This window comes from Bombina bombina, chromosome 1 (assembly GCF_027579735.1).
Source record: "Bombina bombina isolate aBomBom1 chromosome 1, aBomBom1.pri, whole genome shotgun sequence".
Taxonomy (NCBI): domain Eukaryota; kingdom Metazoa; phylum Chordata; class Amphibia; order Anura; family Bombinatoridae; genus Bombina; species Bombina bombina.
Window position 1 is genome coordinate 1,065,611,667 of NC_069499.1, and position 20,963 is coordinate 1,065,632,629.

General features: G+C 38.2%; 1 protein-coding gene across 6 annotated transcripts in view; it reads left to right on the plus strand.

The window, feature by feature from the left end:
- Window positions 1–18,453, plus strand: part of ZMYND8 (zinc finger MYND-type containing 8) — a 199,565-nt gene extending 181,112 nt beyond the window's left edge. For 4 of the 6 annotated variants that reach the window (XM_053690979.1, XM_053691097.1, XM_053691055.1 and 1 more), the window contains exons 21-24: window positions 516–755; window positions 12,032–12,180; window positions 14,020–14,109; window positions 16,963–18,453. In XM_053690979.1, coding sequence (XP_053546954.1) covers window positions 516–755; window positions 12,032–12,180; window positions 14,020–14,109; window positions 16,963–17,064 — 581 coding nt within the window. In that variant the 3' untranslated portion in view covers window positions 17,065–18,453. Of the gene's footprint in view, window positions 1–515; window positions 756–12,031; window positions 12,216–14,019; window positions 14,110–16,962 lie in introns of all 6 variants that reach the window. The other 2 variants (XM_053691173.1, XM_053691139.1) reach the window with 2 other exon arrangements.
- Window positions 18,454–20,963: the final 2,510 nt, after the last annotated feature.

A 20,963-nucleotide genomic window follows, 5' to 3' on the forward strand; every position in this document is an offset into this window, starting at 1 on the left:
TGCCTTCCATTCCTATTATTTGCTCCCTATGTTTTATTTATTAGTTTTAATATAAACCAATGATCTTCAATATGGCCCATGATGCTGGAAGCCTAACTTATTTTACTCAAATAATATATGCAATCTGTTTGGTCTATGTGGCTTGTTGCACTATAACAATGAACAAAAGTTTATACTCTGATCTTAATTTAATTAATAATTTAAATTGTTTAATTTCTTCTTTTTAGCTTTGGTGTTTTCTGTTTCTGATTGTTGAAAATTAGTTTTGTTTAGATTTACAGTTTTCTGATTGTTGAGCATGTCCAGTGAAGCTATATAGATTTATTAAGATTCTGTAAACACCCACATTTATTTAATGTACGCGGATATTGTTTGTTTTATTTTTCTTATCTAATAAACTGGTTTAAAAAAATGATCCCTGTTTGTCTAGTGGGTGAAGATAACCGCACAGTGTATGCGTCTGTTTACAGCTGTATTAACTAGACTCCGCTAATTGCATTGCTTTGTGTTTAAAGAACTTACCATGGCTGAGATGAGGCAAAGTTTGGAACAAGAGAGAGACAGACTTATAGCTGAGTTAAAAAAGCAGACAGAGCTGGAGAAGCAACAAGCTGTGGACGAGACCAAGAAAAAGCAGTGGTGTGCCAACTGCAAGAAGGAAGCCATCTTTTACTGCTGTTGGAACACCAGCTATTGTGACTATCCCTGCCAGCAAGCTCACTGGCCTGAGCACATGAAGTCATGTACACAGTCAGGTGCGTACTTGTCTGATTCATTCATTTCATGCAAAAATACTATTTCTCTTGTAAGGTGTATCCAGTCCACGGATTCATCCTTTCCTTGTGGGATATTCTCCTTCCTAACAGGAAGTGGCAAAGAGAGCACACAGCAGAGCTGTCCATATAGCTCCCCCTCTATCTCCACCCCCCAGTCATTCTCTTTGCTGGCTCTAAGCAATAGGGTCTCTCTCGGAAGGGTAAAGTGAATGTGGTGTTAGATGTGTAGTTTTTGTTCTACAAGCAAAAGTTTGTTATTTTTAAATGGTACCGGTTTGTACTATTTACTCTCCAGCAGAAAAGGGATGAAGATTTCTGCAGAGAGGAAGATGATTTTAGCATGTTGTAACTAAAATCCACTGCTGTTCCCACACAGGACTGAGGAGTACAAGAAAACTTCAGTTGGGGGGAACGGTTTGCAGGTTAGGCTGCAACAAGGTATGTTCAGTCATTTATTTCTAGAAAAGACTGTGATAATGCTAGAAAAGGACTGATAAGATCCCCATGAGGGAAGGGTAAGCTTTATTCAGAGACCAAGTATGGAATTACAAGCTTACATGACAGGGCTAATTTATGCTGGTTGACACTATTTTATGGGTTGACACTTTTTTATGGCAAACGGTTTTTACTTATAAATATCGTTTCTTTCATGTAATTAGCAAGAGTCCATGAGCTAGTGACGTATGGGATATACATTCCTACCAGGAGGGGCAAAGTTTCCCAAACCTCAAAATGCCTATAAATACACCCCTCACCACACCCACAATTCAGTTTTACAAACTTTGCCTCCGATGGAGGTGGTGAAGTAAGTTTGTGCTAGATTCTACGTTGATATGCGCTCCGCAGCAAGTTGGAGCCCGGTTTTCCTCTCAGCGTGCAGTGAATGTCAGAGGGATGTGAGGAGAGTATTGCCTATTTGAATGCAGTGATCTCCTTCTACGGGGTCTATTTCATAGGTTCTCTGTTATCGGTCGTAGAGATTCATCTCTTACCTCCCTTATCAGATCGACGATATACTCTTATATATACCATTACCTCTGCTGATTCTCGTTTCAGTACTGGTTTGGCTTTCTACAAACATGTAGATGAGTGTCCTTGGGTAAGTAAATCTTATTTTCTGTGACACTCTAAGCTATGGTTGGGCACTTTGTTTATAAAGTTCTAAATATATGTATTCAAACATTTATTTGCCTTGACTCAGAATGTTCAACTTTCCTTATTTTTCAGACAGTCAGTTTCATATTTGGGATAATGCATTTGATTTAATCATTTTTTTCTTACCTTCAATTTGACTCTTTTTCCCTGTGGGCTGTTAGGCTTGCGGGGGCTGAAAATGCTTCATTTTATTGCGTCACTCTTGGCGCTGACTTTTTTGGCGCAAAAATTCTTTTCCGTTTCCGGCGTCATACGTGTCGCCGGAAGTTGCGTCATTTTTTTGACGTTTTTTTGCGCCAAAAATGTCGGCGTTCCGGATGTGGCGTCATTTTTGGCGCCAAAAGCATTTAGGCGCCAAATAATGTGGGCGTCTTATTTGGCGCTAAAAAATATGGGCGTCGCTTTTGTCTCCACATTATTTAAGTCTCATTTTTCATTGCTTCTGGTTGCTAGAAGCTTGTTCTTTGGCATTTTTTTCCCATTCCTGAAACTGTCATTTAAGGAATTTGATCAATTTTGCTTTATATGTTGTTTTTTCTCTTACATATTGCAAGATGTCTCACGTTGCATCTGAGTCAGAAGATACTACAGGAAAATCGCTGTCTAGTGCTGGATCTACCAAAGCTAAGTGTATCTGCTGTAAACTTTTGGTAGCTATTCCTCCAGCTGTTGTTTGTATTGATTGTCATGACAAACTTGTTAATGCAGATAATATTTCCTTTAGTAAAGTACCATTGCCTGTTGCAGTTCCTTCAACATCTAAGGTGCAGAATGTTCCTGATAACATAAGAGATTTTGTTTCTGAATCCATAAAGAAGGCTATGTCTGTTATTTCTCCTTCTAGTAAACGTAAAAAATCTTTTAAAACTTCTCTCCCTACAGATGAATTTTTAAATGAACATCATCATTCTGATTCTGATGACTCTTCTGGTTCAGAGGATTCTGTCTCAGAGGTTGATGCTGATAAATCTTCATATTTATTTAAAATGGAATTTATTCGTTCTTTACTTAAAGAAGTTCTAATTGCTTTAGAAATAGAGGATTCTGGTCCTCTTGATACTAATTCTAAACGTTTGGATAAGGTATTTAAATCTCCTGTGGTTATTCCAGAAGTTTTTCCTGTTCCTAATGCTATTTCTGCAGTAATTTCCAAAGAATGGGATAAATTGGGTAATTCATTTACTCCTTCTAAACGTTTTAAGCAATTATATCCTGTGCCGTCTGACAGATTAGAATTTTGGGACAAAATCCCTAAAGTTGATGGGGCTATTTCTACCCTTGCTAAACGTACTACTATTCCTACGTCAGATGGTACTTCGTTTAAGGATCCTTTAGATAGGAAAATTGAATCCTTTCTAAGAAAAGCTTATCTGTGTTCAGGTAATCTTCTTAGACCTGCTATATCTTTGGCTGATGTTGCTGCAGCTTCAACTTTTTGGTTGGAAACTTTAGCGCAACAAGTAACACATCATGATTCTCATGATATTATTATTCTTCTTCAGCATGCTAATAATTTTATCTGTGATGCCATCTTTGATATTATCAGAGTTGATGTCAGGTTTATGTCTCTAGCTATTTTAGCTAGAAGAGCTTTATGGCTTAAGACTTGGAATGCTGATATGGCTTCTAAATCAACTCTACTTTCCATTTCTTTCCAGGGTAACAAATTATTTGGTTCTCAGTTGGATTCTATTATTTCATCTGTTACTGGTGGGAAAGGAACTTTTTTACCACAGGATAAAAAATCTAAAGGTAAAAACAGGGCTAATAATCGTTTTCGTTCCTTTCGTTTCAACAAAGAACAAAAGTCTGATCCTTCATCCTCAGGAGCAGTTTCTGTTTGGAAACCATCTCCAATTTGGAATAAATCCAAACCAGCCAGAAAGGCAAAGCCTGCTTCTAAGTCCACATGAAGGTGCGGCCCTCATTCCAGCTCAGCTGGTAGGGGGCAGGTTACGTTTTTTCAAAGAAATTTGGATCAATTCTGTTCACAATCTTTGGATTCAGAACATTGTTTCAGAAGGGTACAGAATTGGTTTCAAGATGAGACCTCCTGCAAAGAGATTTTTTCTTTCCCGTGTCCCAGTAAATCCAGTAAAAGCTCAAGCATTTCTGAATTGTGTTTCAGATCTAGAGTTGACTGGAGTAATTATGCCAGTTCCAGTTCAGGAACAGGGGATGGGGTTTTATTCAAATCTCTTCATTGTACCAAAGAAGGAGAATTCCTTCAGACCAGTTCTGGATCTAAAAATATTGAATCGTTATGTAAGGATACCAACGTTCAAGATGGTAACTGTAAGGACTATCTTGCCTTTTGTTCAGCAAGGGAATTATATGTCCACAATAGATTTACAGGATGCATATCTGCATATTCCGATTCATCCAGATCATTATCAGTTCCTGAGATTCTCTTTTCTGGACAAGCATTACCAGTTTGTGGCTCTGCCGTTTGGCCTAGCTACAGCTCCAAGAATTTTTACAAAGGTTCTCGGTGCCCTTCTGTCTGTAATCAGAGAACAGGGTATTGTGGTATTTCCTTATTTGGACGATATCTTGGTACTTGCTCAGTCTTTACATTTAGCAGAATTTCATACGAATCGACTTGTGTTGTTTCTTCAAGATCATGGTTGGAGGATCAATTTACCAAAAAGTTCATTGATTCCTCAGACAAGGGTAACCTTTCTGGGTTTCCAGATAGATTCAGTGTCCATGACTCTGTCTTTAACAGACAAGAGACGTCTAAAACTGATTGCAGCTTGTCGAAACCTTCAGTCACAATCATTCCCTTCGGTAGCCTTATGCATGGAAATTCTAGGTCTTATGACTGCTGCATCAGACGCGATCCCCTTCGCTCGTTTTCACATGCGACCTCTTCAGCTTTGTATGCTGAATCAATGGTGCAAGGATTACACAAAGATATCTCAATTAATATCTTTAAAACCGATTGTTCGACACTCTCTAACGTGGTGGACAGATCACCATCGTTTAATTCAGGGGGCTTCTTTTGTGCTTCCGACCTGGACTGTAATTTCAACAGATGCAAGTCTCACAGGTTGGGGAGCTGTGTGGGGATCTCTGACGGCACAAGGAGTTTGGGAATCTCAGGAGGTGAGATTACCGATCAATATTTTGGAACCCCGTGCAATTTTCAGAGCTCTTCAGTTTTGGCCTCTTCTGAAGAGAGAATCGTTCATTTGTTTTAAGACAGACAATGTCACAACTGTGGCATACATCAATCATCAAGGAGGAACTCACAGTCCTCTGGCTATGAAAGAAGTATCTCGAATTTTGGTTTGGGCGGAATCCAGCTCCTGTCTAATCTCTGCGGTTCATATCCCAGGTGTAGACAATTGGGAAGCGGATTATCTCAGTCGCCAAACGTTGCATCCGGGCGAATGGTCTCTTCACCCAGAGGTATTTCTTCAGATTGTTCAAATGTGGGAACTTCCAGAAATAGATTTGATGGCGTCCCATCTAAACAAGAAACTTCCCAGGTATCTGTCCAGATCCCGGGATCCTCAGGCGGAAGCAGTGGATGAATTATCACTTCCTTGGAAGTATCATCCTGCCTATATCTTTCCGCCTCTAGTTCTTCTTCCAAGAGTAATCTCCAAGATTCTGAAGGAATGCTCGTTTGTTCTGCTGGTAGCTCCGGCATGGCCTCACAGGTTTTGGTATGCAGATCTTGTCCGGATGGCCTCTTGCCAACCGTGGACTCTTCCGTTAAGACCAGACCTTCTGTCACAAGGTCCTTTTTTCCATCAGGATCTGAAATCCTTAAATTTAAAGGTATGGAGATTGAACGCTTGATTCTTCGTCAAAGAGGTTTCTCTGACTCTGTGATTAATACTATGTTACAGGCTCGTAAATCTGTATCTAGAGAGATATATTATAGAGTCTGGAAGACTTATATTTCTTGGTGTATTTCTCATCATTTTTCTTGGCATTCTTTTAGAATACCGAGAATTTTACAGTTTCTTCAGGATGGTTTAGATAAAGGTTTGTCTGCAAGTTCCTTGAAAGGACAAATCTCTGCTCTTTCTGTTCTTTTTCACAGAAAGATTGCTATTCTTCCTGATATTCATTGTTTTGTACAAGCCTTGGTTCGTATAAAACCTGTCATTAAGTCAATTTCTCCTCCTTGGAGTTTGAATTTGGTTCTGGGGGCTCTTCAAGCTCCTCCGTTTGAACCTATGCATTCATTGGACATTAAATTACTTTCTTGGAAAGTTTTGTTCCTTTTGGCCATCTCTTCTGCCAGAAGAGTTTCTGAATTATCTGCTATTTCTTGTGAGTCTCCTTTTCTGATTTTTCATCAGGATAAGGCGGTGTTGCGAACTTCTTTTGAATTTTTACCTAAAGTTGTGAATTCCAACAACATTAGTAGAGAAATTGTGGTTCCTTCATTATGTCCTAATCCTAAGAATTCTAAGGAGAAATCGTTGCATTCTTTGGATGTTGTTAGAGCTTTGAAATATTATGTTGAAGCTACTAAATCTTTCCGAAAGACTTCTAGTCTATTTGTTATCTTTTCCGGTTCTAGAAAAGGCCAGAAAGCTTCTGCCATTTCTTTGGCATCTTGGTTGAAATCTTTAATTCATCTTGCCTATGTTGAGTCGGGTAAAACTCCGCCTCAGAGAATTACAGCTCATTCTACTAGGTCAGTTTCTACTTCCTGGGCGTTTAGGAATGAAGCTTCGGTTGATCAGATTTGCAAAGCAGCAACTTGGTCCTCTTTGCATACTTTTACTAAATTCTACCATTTTGATGTATTTTCTTCTTCTGAAGCAGTTTTTGGTAGAAAAGTACTTCAGGCAGCGGTTTCAGTTTGAATCTTCTGCTTATGTTTTTCGTTAAACTTTATTTTGGGTGTGGATTATTTTCAGCAGGAATTGGCTGTCTTTATTTTATCCCTCCCTCTCTAGTGACTCTTGTGTGGAAAGATCCACATCTTGGGTAATCATTATCCCATACGTCACTAGCTCATGGACTCTTGCTAATTACATGAAAGAAAACATAATTTATGTAAGAACTTACCTGATAAATTCATTTCTTTCATATTAGCAAGAGTCCATGAGGCCCGCCCTTTTTTTGTGGTGGTTATGATTTTGTATAAAGCACAATTATTCCAATTCCTTATTTTATATGCTTTCGCACTTTTTTATCACCCCACTTCTTGGCTATTCGTGAATTGTGGGTGTGGTGAGGGGTGTATTTATAGGCATTTTGAGGTTTGGGAAACTTTGCCCCTCCTGGTAGGAATGTATATCCCATACGTCACTAGCTCATGGACTCTTGCTAATATGAAAGAAATGAATTTATCAGGTAAGTTCTTACATAAATTATGTTTTTTAAGACACTTAGAAGGTCCCTGGTTTCTTCAGGGGTTGTTACCCACATGGCTAATATTATAACTCCTAGGAGTGTTTCTTTAGGCCTCACAGCACCGGAGTAAGGTGGGAGGGGCCTAATTTCGAGCCTCAGATGCGCAGTTAGATTGACTAGATCTTCAGGCTGTGTTCACATGGTGGCTCCTGCTACAGTTTGAGGACCCATAACAAGCTTTTTCCCCATAAATCCGACTCCTAAGGGAAGGTAGGGCCACAGCAGAGCTGTGGCAAGGTGCTAAATTTGTTTTAACCGGTCTGTTAGTTTACTATTGATCCGGTTTGGGCATTAAGGGGTTAATCAATTTTTTTTGCTAGTTGTGCAATCTTACCAATGCTTTAGGTACATACTGTGAAAATTTCAGAAAGTTTGGTGCATTTTTCACTGTTTTGGAAAATTGTGTGCCTTTTTTATTTCTTAAAGGCACAGTAACGTTTTTTTTTTTGCAAAGTGTGTTTTTGCTTGTTTAATGTGATTTCTAAGCCTGTTTGTCTTACTACTAGTCTGTTAAACATGTCTGTCACCAAGGAAAATCCTTGTTCAATGTGTTTAGAAGCCATGGTGGAACCCCCTCTCAAAATGTGTCCCATGTGTACTGATATGTCTATACATTTTAAAGACCATATTGTTGCACTTAAAAATGTGGCCCAAGATGATTCTCAGACAGAAGGTAATGAGGTTAGCCCGTTGACCTCTCCCCAAGTGTCACAACCAGTTACGCCCGCTCAAGCGACGCCTAGCACCTCTAATGCGTCTAACTCTTTTACCTTGCAAGACCTTGCGGCAGTTATGGATAATACCCTCTCAGTGTTTTTATCTAAGCTGCCCGTGTTACCTGCAAAGCGTGATAGCTCTGTTTTAAGAACAGATTATGAGCATTCTGACGCTTTAGTAGCCGTATCCGATATACACTTACAACGCTCTGAAATGGTGGCGAGGGAAGTGCTGTCTGAGGGAGAAATTTCCGATTCGGGAAAGGTTGCTCCTCAGACAGACTCAGATACGTTGGCTTTTAAATTTAAACTAGAACACCTCCGTTTATTACTCAGGGAGGTATTAGTTACTCTGGATGACTGTGACCCTTTGGTGGTTCCAGAGAAATTGTGTAAAATGGACAAGTACCTAGAAGTTCCTGTTTACACTGATGTGTTCCCGGTCCCTAAGAGGATTGCGGATATAGTAACTAGGGAGTGGGATAGACCAGGTATTCCGTTTGTTCCTCCTCCTGTTTTTAAGAAAATGTTCCCCATATCTGACACCACGCGGGACTCGTGGCAGACGGTCCCTAAGGTGGAGGGGGCTGTTTCTTCACTTGCTAAACGCACAACCATACCAATTGAGGACAGTTGTGCTTTTAAAGACCCTATGGATAAAAAGTTAGAGGGTTTACTTAAGAAAATTTTTGTTCATCAAGGTTTTCTTCTCCAACCTATAGCGTGCATTGTTCCTGTAACTACTGCAGCTGCTAATGGTAGCGGCAATGGACATAGTCCCCTTTGCACGGATACACCTCAGACCACTGCAACTATGCATGCTCAAACAGTGGAATGGGGATTATGCAGATTTATCTCCTCAAATACAGTTGGACCAGGGGACCAGAGATTCTCTTCTCTGGTGGTTGTCTCAGGATCACCTGTCTCAGGGAATGTGTTTCCGCAGACCAGAGTGGATCATCGTAACGACCGACGCCAGTCTGTTGGGCTGGGGTGCTGTCTGGGACTCCCTGAAAGCTCAGCACTTATGGTCTCGGGAAGAAGCTCTTCTCCTGATAAACATTTTGGAACTGAGGGCGATATTCAACGCTCTTCAGGCATGGCCTCAGCTAGCTGCGGCCAAATTCATCAGATTTCAGTCGGACAACATCACGACTGTAGCTTACATCAACCATCAGGGGGGAACAAGGAGTCCCCTAGCAATGATGGAAGTAACCAAAATAATCAGGTGGGCGGAGGATCACTCTTGCCACCTCTCAGCAATTCACATCCCAGGAGTAGACAACTGGGAAGCGGATTTTCTAAGTCGTCAGACTTTTCATCCTGGGGAGTGGGAACTCCACCCGGAGGTGTTTGCCCAGCTGACTCAGCTATGGGGCACTCCAGAATTGGATCTGATGGCGTCCCGTCAGAATGCCAAACTTCCTCTTTACGGGTCCAGGTCCCGGGATCCCCAGGCGGTGTTGATAGATGCTCTAGCAGCGCCTTGGTCCTTCAATCTGGCCTATGTGTTTCCACCGTTTCCTCTCCTTCCTCGTCTGGTTGCCAGAATCAAGCAGGAGAGGGCGTCGGTGCTTCTAATAGCGCCTGCGTGGCCACGCAGGACTTGGTATGCAGACCTAGTGGACATGTCATCCGTTCCACCATGGACTCTGCCAATGAGGCAGGACCTTCTACTTCAAGGTCCTTTCAAACATCCAAATCTAATTTCTCTGCGTCTGACTGCTTGGAGATTGAACGCCTAATACTATCTAAGCGTGGTTTCTCTGAGTCGGTTATTGATACCCTGATTCAGACTAGAAAGCCTGTCACCAGGAAAATCTACCATAAGATTTGGCGAAAATATCTTTGTTGGTGCGAATCCAAGGGTTACTCATGCAGTAAGATTAGGATTCCCAGGATATTGTCTTTTCTCCAAGAAGGATTGGAGAAAGGATTATCAGCTAGTTCCTTAAAAAGACAGATATCTGCTTTGTCTATTCTTTTACACAGACGTCTGGCAGAGGTACCAGACATTCAAGCGTTTAGTCAGCTTCCTCGTCTGGTTGCCAGAATCAAGCAGGAGAGGGCGTCGGTGCTTCTAATAGCGCCTGCGTGGCCACGCAGGACTTGGTATGCAGACCTAGTGGACATGTCATCCGTTCCACCATGGACTCTGCCAATGAGGCAGGACCTTCTACTTCAAGGTCCTTTCAAACATCCAAATCTAATTTCTCTGCGTCTGATTGCTTGGAGATTGAACGCCTAATACTATCTAAGCGTGGTTTCTCTGAGTCGGTTATTGATACCCTGATTCAGGCTAGAAAGCCTGTCACCAGGAAAATCTACCATAAGATTTGGCGAAAATATCTTTGTTGGTGCGAATCCAAGGGTTACTCATGGAGTAAGATTAGGATTCCCAGGATATTGTCTTTTCACCAAGAAGGATTGGAGAAAGGATTATCAGCTAGTTCCTTAAAAGGACAGATATCTGCTTTGTCTATTCTTTTACACAGACGTCTGGCAGAGGTACCAGACGTTCAAGCGTTTAGTCAGGCTTTAGTCAGAATCAAACCTGTTTATAGACCTGTGGCTCCGCCATGGAGTCAGAATTTAGTTCTTTCAGTTCTGCAAAGGGTTCCGTTTGAACCTTTACATTCCATAGATATTAAACTTTTATCTTGGAAAATTTTGTTTTTGGTAGCTATCTCTTGTGCTCGAAGAGTTTCAGAGTTATCTGCTTTGCAGTGTGACTCACCTTATTTGGTGTTCCACGCAGATAAGGTAGTTTTGCGTACCAAACCCGGTTTTCTTCCTAAGGTTGTGTCTAATAAGAATATTAATCAGGAAATTGTTGTTCCTTCTCTGTGTCCTAATCCTTCTTCGAAGAAGGAACGTCTGTTACACAATCTTGATGTGGTTCATGCTTTAAAGTTCTATTTACAAGCAACTAAGGATTTCAGACAAACAACTGCATTGTTTGTCATCTATTCTGGTAAGAGGAGAGGTCAGAAGGCGACTGCTACCTCTCTTTCCTTTTGGCTGAAAAGCATTATCCGTCTGGCCTATGAGACTGCTGGCCAGCAGCCTCCTGAAACAATTACTGCTCATTCTACCAGAGCAGTGGCTTCCACATGGGCTTTTAAAAATGAGGCTTCTGTTGAACAGATTTGTAAGGCAGTGACTTGGTCTTCGCTGCATACTTTTTCCAAATTTTACAAATTCGATACTTTTGCTTCTTCGGAGGCTATTTTTGGGAGAAAGGTTTTACAAGCAGTGATGCCTTCCGTTTAAGGTACCTGTCTTGTTCCCTCCCTTCATCCGTGTCCTAAAGCTTTGGTATTGGTATCCCACAAGTAAAGGATGAATCCGTGGACTGGATACACCTTACAAGAGAAAACAGAATTTATGCTTACCTGATAAATTACTTTCTCTTGTGGTGTATCCAGTCCACGGCCCGCCCTGGCTATTAAGTCAGGTAGATTTTTTTGTTTAAACTACAGTCACCATTGCACCCTATGGTTTCTCCTTTTTCTTCCTAACCTCCGGTCGAATGACTGGGGGTGGAGCTAGAGGGGGAGCTATATGGACAGCTCTGCTGTGTGCTCTCTTTGCCACTTCCTGTTAGGAAGGAGAATATCCCACAAGTAAAGGATGAATCTGTGGACTGGATACACCACAAAAGAAAGTAATTTATCAGGTAAGCATAAATTCTGTTTTCTCTTCCTTTGAGGTCTGATGTCTGTTCTGTTGTTGTTTATAGTTACAAACTGATTAAGGACTATCTGGATGTGTATATACATAATAAATTAAAAGTTCTTAAGGGTTAAGAGCAAAGGTCTAATATAGATATGTATAACTTTTCTGTGCAATATAATACATAACTCATAGCATTGTTGCTGCATTCTAGCAGAGTAAAATCATTTTCAATAAGACACAAATATGATTGAACTTTTATAATATTGTAATGCTCTTTTCACAATAAAGTTTGTAACAATGTAGCTTATCTCCCATGTGCAGCCACAGCCACACAACAAGAAGCTGACTCTGAGCTTGGTACAGATAAATCGGCACAGCCTGCATCTGGTGTTCAAGCACAACCTTCAGAAGCCTCAGCCACACAGAAAGAAAAAGAAAGCACAGTGGAAAAGGGCAAAGAGACTGTCACTGTACGTATCGCTGGTCAATAGTGTCCAAACTTAGTGTAAGTAGAGAAAAAAGTCTGCCTGCAGGTGACAGGAGCTTCTTGCTTGCGGCCCATCTCTTAAGTATCCTTAACTCGTTCATGCCGTATTCTTAGGGAACAGAACACTGTATAATGTTTTGTTTTGTTGCTGGCTGTTCATTTCAGGGGATAACTCATGAAGATTAACATGCTCAGTGTTTCAATGCCTCATAGCTCTTTAAGGTGGAACTTTGCAGAACTTAAAACATATAAAACTTACAGAAAGAGAGATATTTAGTTTCTAAAATTCAGATGTCTGTCATTCTCATGTTTTTTCGCCATACAATTTGCGTTTCTAATTCATGTAACAAGCACTTACAGACTTTGTCAGAGGATACTTTTGTACTTTTAGATCATTTTCTTGAATTGTTATGGATGGTCCCCTAGACAAACCTAAAAGCACAAGTTCCTCGCTCATTTTTTAAACAACATTAAAGGGGATTAAACACAATTTCTATCATGCATTAAAAAGTTATATATTTAATACAGTAGTTTTTGCATATAAAGGTCATAAATATCTGTCCTCTTTGCTTTCCAAGTTACTGAGTATGGTGCAAAAGTCATTTATTGCAGTCTAGGGCATATACAGTATATAATATAGTTTAACCCAAACAGCAAAACAAACAAGATGTGTATAATATTTAATCTAATAAAATATAAATTCTAGCAGGGCTTAACCTCCTTTCTCCAGTGCTTTGCAATGCACGGTGTATTGGGACAAATACATCTGTGCAGTCCTGTGCTCATCCCGATTGCTGCTCTTGTTAAATAGTTTCATAGTGAATATCATGACTACTGCAATGTTTAATTTCCTTTAAAGGGATAGGAAAATAAAAACTAAACTTGCATGATTCAGATAGAGCATGTCATTTTAAGACCCTTTTAACTTCTATTTTCAAATGTGCTTTGTTCTCTTAGCATCCCTTGTTAAAAAATGAATACGCACATATCATACACTAGTGGGAGCTGCTGCTAATTGGTGCCTGCACACATTTGTCTCTTGTGATTGGCTAAATAGATATTTTCAGCCTCCTGTCAGTAGTGCAATGCTGTCCCTTCAGCAATGGATAACAAAAGAATGAAGAAAATTTGATAATAGAATTAAATTGGAAAGTTGTTTAAAATTGTATGTTCTATCTGAATCATAAAAGAACATTTTGGGGTTTACTATCCCTTTAAGTTGCACACACATGGAAACCTGTTCATGTCATAGGTATCTGTTTGCAATTACAAACCATTTACAGTTTGCCAAGTGAATGAAGGTTGCTACTAAAGAAAACTAGATATCAATATTCTCACCAGATAAATCAAGTGGTATATATTAGATTAGAAACTTCCTTCTATATAGAACACCATGTTTGCTCACATTTACCAACAATGTCAGAATTCTATTAATCTTTTTGTATTTTGATTACACGTAACTACAATTCTTATTAACACAGTGACATATCCACCACAATTCCTCAAATCATATCATAATTAAAATGTTTTTTTTTTCTGAAGTTATTCATCTTCCATTTTTGATTTGTTTCATGTCTCTTATTTTATTTTATTTTTTAAACATCATAGGTAGATTTCTTATTTTTGTAATACTGAAAGTTTGTAGCAGAGTTAAATCGTATTGCCTGGATAATGAATCTGCTAGATGCCCTCTAGTAGTTCTCATAACACCACTACTAGATTTTGGTGACCTGTTGTATTCATCAGTAGTTGCAGACCACACAGTAAATAGTCTGCCCTATGGTGCTAATGGAATCTGAGGTTACCTGTGCTGTCTCTGCAGATAGCAACAGGTGTGACAAGCAACCAGCCTATAAAACTGGTCCAGGTGCCGCAGACCACTACCTTTATTCCAAGCACTCAGCCCACAATTGTAAGTACCAGCACTGTCATCTAGTCTGCCATTAATGTCGTTGGCATTTGAGTAGTGTAGTAGATCTGTCTCTCTGTGTTGCTTTGACTAGTGCTTCAGAAAATAATTTGCTTTGCTTTGCTGCATTTAGTTTCCATATGCTTTTTATTTATTTATTTTTTCTTTTCATATTTGAATGTGGCATGAAAATAAATAAAACCGTAATCATACAAAAAAGTGTGATTATTTTTAATATTTTACAATAAAAATTCTCAGAATATAATATACAGGTGTATTTGACTTTGTGTCGCCCTCTAGTGGTATATGTTATTGGCTGGCCTGAAGAGCTGCATTGCTTTGTACAGAGCTGTAGCTGTTCAGTATTGTGTGAGCACATTTTATGTTGTGATTAATCCATCCACATGATTGATTATATCACCTCTCGAAATAGCTATTTTCTTAAACGTAACATTTATTATGCTTCTGTGCTGCAAGTATAGAAATTGGCTATTATGTTTCATTCTCTAAATCCTCCTCTTTATTATTGATCTTGGTCGCTTAAAGGGACAGTATACACAAATTTTCACATAACTGCATGTAATAGACACTACTATAAAGAATAATATGCACAGATACTGATATAAAAATCCAGTATAAAATGGTTTAAAAACTTACTTAGAAGCTTCCAGTTTAGCTCTGTTTAAAAGGTTACTGAAACACCCACTGCAAGTTGGGAAAAAGCAGACACTCCCCCCTCCCCCTTCCTTTGCATATGAAAAGACCCTTTACACAAACAGAAGCAAGCTGGAGTAGGTATACGTCGGTATTCTCCTAAAACTTTGCGGCTTAGTTAGGAGTCTAAAAATCAGAGCAACATTATTTAAAAATAAGCAAAACTATCCATTTAAAAAACAACAACTGTATGGGCTATATAAATAGATCATCTACAAAACATTTATGCAAAGAAAAATCTAGTGTATAATGTCCCTTTAATGGAAAAACTATTTCTAAGGAAAATGTTAGGGTACTGATTTGTAAAAAGGAAAAATCTATCACTTGTATATTTGGGTGCTAAAGGGTTTTGCTAGGTTTTAACTAAAATAAAAATCACTGCAATGACACTTTGAATTTAAAAGAAGCAGTAGATGTATTTTCCTCCTCCCCTGTATCACAGACTCATATACGTTTGAACTTTTACTCTTGTACATTCTTAATAGATGCTAGTTCCTCATAGTGTAAAAAAAGACTGGACAATTTGATAGTGAAAGTAAATTAGTTTTTTTTTTTAAATCAAATAAATCACAGCAGAGTCAGGAAAGTTTTTAATATTTACTTTAACACTTCCTTGGGTTGCTTTATAATTATCTATACAAGTAAATGATAATAATAATGTATACTGAAACAACTTTGCAATATATTTTCTTTATTTATTTGGCCAACTTTTCATGCAATTAAACACTGAAAATTGAGCAATTTCGAATTCTTAGGACTTGGAATGTACCCTGCTGACTTAACAAAGCTAACCTTGCCACATATATTTCCCTAATTGTATTAATTGGATAACAACTCAAAATTAATTAATTTTATGCTAATATTATAGCCATGGCTAGCTTTGTCTGCAGATTGGTGGGTGGAGTTTGACAGATATGTTGTGTAATTTACAAGGCGATTACTGTACCTTTAATGTGACCAGTCCCTGACCTGCTGGTATAAGATGGCCGTTACTCAGCAAAACATAATATTTTTTTTATTTCTGTTTAAATGTTAAAAACATTAACCGATTATGCTTTATTTTAGAGCCTTTGATTAAATGTTCTATTAAAACCTTTACCTGGTTTGAGAGCAGGGATATGCTGTGTTTGGCAAACTATTATATCAGTTATATTTTGTTTAGAATCTTAGAAATGTATAAAATAAGCAGTGAGCACAGCTGTACAAAAGTTAACTGAATAGGAAAACATACATACCTTGTTTTATCTGCGTGCTTTTATATAATACATTTGTATTGAAATGTTGGATATTATTTATCATTCTTTTTGAATACATAACGCACATTTAACAACGTTGATTGTTAGACCAAAAAACTTTTAAAGCACATATTTGTCTGCACTCTCACTTACCCAACAGTGGTCATCAACCAGGGTGCCAGATTTATATATATATATGTCCAAAGGTATCTGCACTCTCACTTACCCAACAGTGGTCATCTACCAGGGTGCCAGATTTATATATATATATATATATATATATATATATATATATAATATATTTCCAAAGGTATCTGCACTCTCACTTACCCAACAATCAACCAGGGTGCCAGATTTTTTTTAAATATATATATATATATATATATATATATATATATGTCCAAAGGTATCTGCACTCTCACGTACCCAACAGTGGTCATCAACCAGGGTGCCAGATTTATATATATATATTTCCAAAGGTATCTGCACTCTCACTTACCCAACAGTGGTCATCAACCAGGGTGCCAGATTTTTTTATATATATATATATATATATATATATATATATATATATATATCTCCAAAGGTATCTGCACTCTCACCCAACAGTGGTCATCAACCAGGGTGCCAGATTTTTTTATATGTCCAAAGGTATCTACACTCTCACTTACCCAACAATGGTCATCAACCAGGGTGCCAGATCTATCTATATATATATAATCATATATTGAATCTATCAGGTTATAGGTCCTTCAGACAGATACACTGTGCTTTCCATGTGTAACTAGCGGACTTTGTACAGCAGTGTTTTTTTTCTAGGTACGAAATGCATAGTGGTAGGATTTGCATCACCAGATACTGGTGATGTTGCTGCTAAAATGTCTTCTAATTTATATTTCTTTTACAGACTATTCCTGTTGTGGTGAGTCCAAATGCTGGAACAGTTGCAATGAGGACAGGCGTCCAGTACGTTCAGACAACCGTGCCAGTTCAAGTCAGGCGAGTGTAACATCAGCAGCGCCAGGTCTGCTGAAGGACAATGAAACAGCCTAGTGGCTTCACCTGGACTCATGCTTTGGGTTGTCCCACAAAGCAAAGACTACACTACATTAATAAAAAGCATTAGCTTTGGCTTTTAAGCTGAAGTCAATTGACATCGGTTCAGTCGGCTAATTGTTGTTGTAAATAGTGTACAATTTGTGGATGTCAAATGAAAAAAGAATTCCATCTTTTTATATTTGTACTGACTTTAACTTATGAACGCTTGTTTGGAATGAATATCAGAGTATGCTTAACACTTCCATCGCAGGAGAAACTATGGAAATCCGATGCATGGCAAAGGATTGAGAAGACAGTCTACAATTTTGTTCGAGCTCTACATTATTATGTGGGTGTGACACCTGCGGTCCTTCCGATTGGGAAACTGCTAATCATGTTCTGTAGATATACTGAAAAGAATGTCATCTTCTTGTATGAAGAAAGCTTACTTGGACTGATACTACAGATATTTTTGTTTCCTCACCAAATTGTGTATGCGGCCACTGAATCATTTTATACAAGGATGTAAAAATGTGAGATAATTCTCTACATATGTTGACATCTATAGAGTACTACTGGAAAATCTAGACTGTGTTTTGTTAGCAAAACATTTTTTTTCCTTTGGTATTGGGAATCTTAAAACTATATTCAAGAATTAGTATAACAAAATTATACAACTATAACATTTAAAGGGTCATTATAGGTAAAAAAAAAGTACTTCCTCTAATTCACTAGAGCATGTACTTTTAAAAGTAACAACTCTGTAAAGTTATGTGTTTAACCCGGTGAATGGGTTAACACATAGTTAAAGTACTGGTCGGGAGCTGCAGAGCATTATATGAGCATGCAAAGGTTTTGACTATAATGACCTTTTAAATCACACAAATGGAATTCAGTGCTGAACAACATGTATTTATTTGGTAGAAAGTGGAGTTTCTATCTCAGCATGAAGCAACTCAGTTTAAAGAACGTAACTCATAAAAAATCTGTTACATTTATACTGTAATACCATTTTGTATGTTATGTAAAATGCAAACATTGAACAAATTCAAAAACAATGTATGTATATGAGAAACTTTAATTGTATGATATCATTCCAGTACATTTTGTTGTATATTTTATTCATGTTAATTTCTTCCATTGTTTATAAAATATCCTGTATGTACAGTTACCGGCTAGTTGGGGGGAGGGGTGAAAAGAGCTTAAAAATAAGAGCAGAACATTTGTTATTGCAAATGTGTCAGTGAAAGAATTAGTCTAGCTGGCCTTATTTGTGAAACATAATTGCTTTTAGCATATGGAAGTATTTTTTCACATTTTCTTTGTACAAAATTTGTATTAAATCTAAATTTTCTTTTTTGATCTTGTTTCTCATTGGTTAAAAAGCGCAAGTATTGAATTACTGCATTTAAAACTTTTTGTGCAATAGTTAAGAAACCCAATTCTCAAACAGGCTATAATTTCCATCCTAATGAAATGCCTTTTTATGCAGTTTAAACCTAAGCTTTAGGTTTATTAACCGGTAATACAGTTCATAAAATTAGATTAAAAGGACATTATCCCCATTTTGTTTATGATTCATATAGAGTATACGTTTGTAAACAACTTTTCAATTTACTTCTCATCAATTTTGCTGGTAAATAACTGAACATACCAGTAAGCCAATGACGAGGTATATATGTGCAGTCACCAATTATCCACTAGCTCCGAGCTCCTGAACTTACCTAGGTATGCTTTTAAACAAAGGATACCAAGGGAACAAAGAAAATAAGATAAAAGGAGTAAATTGGAAAGTTGTTTAAAATTGTATGCTCTATCTGAATTATGAGAGAAACAAAATTGGGTTTCATGTCCCTTTAAGTAAAAGTACTGCAACACTTAATTTTGTTTCCATTTGTTTATTTTAAACCCAATTGTGTGGTCAATATACATACACCCTGGAATAAGATTTTCGCATTCTTAGAGTCTAGTGTTACAGCCAGTTAGAGGCTGTACAGCCCTCTCCTATTCACAGTAACAGGGCAGACCCCTGCTCTCATCTTCATAGCAGGATTCACTGATGGGTATTGCCGTGGCAACCAGTGTGTGTATATTGAGCACAAAACTGGTTTAAAATAAAGAAATAGAGGGCTTTTGGTGCTTTCAATTCACTTAAGGGGGCATTAAAACATCTTAAGATTTGTATATAAAATGTTTAGTTTTGCCTAGTGAAACAACTTTGAAATATATTTATTTTGCTACCTTTACATGTTTTATATAGCTCTCAAAATTAAGGATTTTCTCATTTTCAATGGAAAGTTGAAATGTTAATTTGACTTAAAAAATGTTTAGACCACTGTTTTGTCATTCTAAAGCAACACTACATAAATGTTAATTACTGTTTCTCTAGTCTACTAATCTGACATACTGTAAATTACAGCCTATTGAATCTAGAGTTTAGTGTCCCTTTAACATTGTGCTGGAGGGCTTATAGTTAGGTCAACCAGAGACCCCCTCATCTGATATTGGGAGGCACATGCCTTGCCCTTACCTACTGGATTGTGACATTTCTGGATTTAATCACACTAGAGTTTTAATCACTTTATAGACCGGACATTAGGAAGTGTCACTTCGTCATTTAAAAGTGTCACAATATTAAATCTCTAATATAATAATACAAATGGTCATCAAGATTGTCATACGTAACAACAATGTATATTGCAAGCACTGCCATATATTGCGTGACACATTCCCCTGAGTGCACCTAGGTATGCTTCTCATCAAGATACCAAGAAGTACATTTATTTAAATTGAATGCTGTATCAGAATCATGAATGTTTAATTTTTTTTTCATGTCCCTTTGTAATGCCCCATGTGCATCAGCTATAGATTTGATTCAGCAGAAGTGCAGTCTTGCACCTAACTTTCCTGGTCACTCCTTGTGTGGTTAATTACAGAACACCATGCAAACCAGGAGAAAGCTATAGCCCTAGATAGACCTGGTGTACAGCTTTCTTCCTTGTAAGGAGGATTTATTGATTGTGATAAAAGTAAGGTGATTTACACTCAGGACTGCAACTGTTAAAGCTAAAGCATCTTATTGCATGTAATTATTTTGGCTAAATCTGAAAGATATAGATATGGTAATAGCCAGTGTGTGTCTGAAGTTTCAGGTATTTAATCTTTCAGTTTTGCTTCAGTAGAAGATAACAATGTGCCCTAATGTTTTAACTTCCATTCATATTTTGGGACTCTGCACCGTGCTGCCCCTCTTCTGATTCTTCTTCATTAGAAAGTGTTGAGTTCATTCTCAGAATTGGGATTTTGTGTTTGTTGTTCTGTCAGTCTGACAAGATATATATTGTGCCAAACAAACTCTTCTAAACATTAACTCACCGATATTGTATAGAAAAGTAGCTTCAAATGAACTAATTGTGGTTATAGTGCACGGCCTCCCCATAGAGTTCATAACTGCTCCAGTGTGACCATCACAGGGCCTCATTAGTGGGCATCATTAGCAAAACACTACTCCAGAAAGAGGATGGTGTCCTCACTTTCTACAAGTGACATATTTCTTTCATCAGATGGTAAGAGTCCACAAGACATCATGTTTGGGAAGTTACCCTCCTGTCCACTAGGAGGAGGCAAAACACCCCAACATACCCAACATTCCACTTACCCTGAAGCCTCAGTAATTTTTTTGCTCCTTAATGAGGTGTTGTTGAGAGGGCTTCTCTAATCAATCTGAGACCATTTCCTCCTTAGAGTGCTGTGTTCGAGAGAAAGGTAGACAAGGAGTTTTCCGCCAGGCAGTGGAAAATCTTTTCCTAGTGTGTAAATGTCACATCCTCTCAGGTGAAATGTGGATTTAGCTACCAATTCCCTGACCTA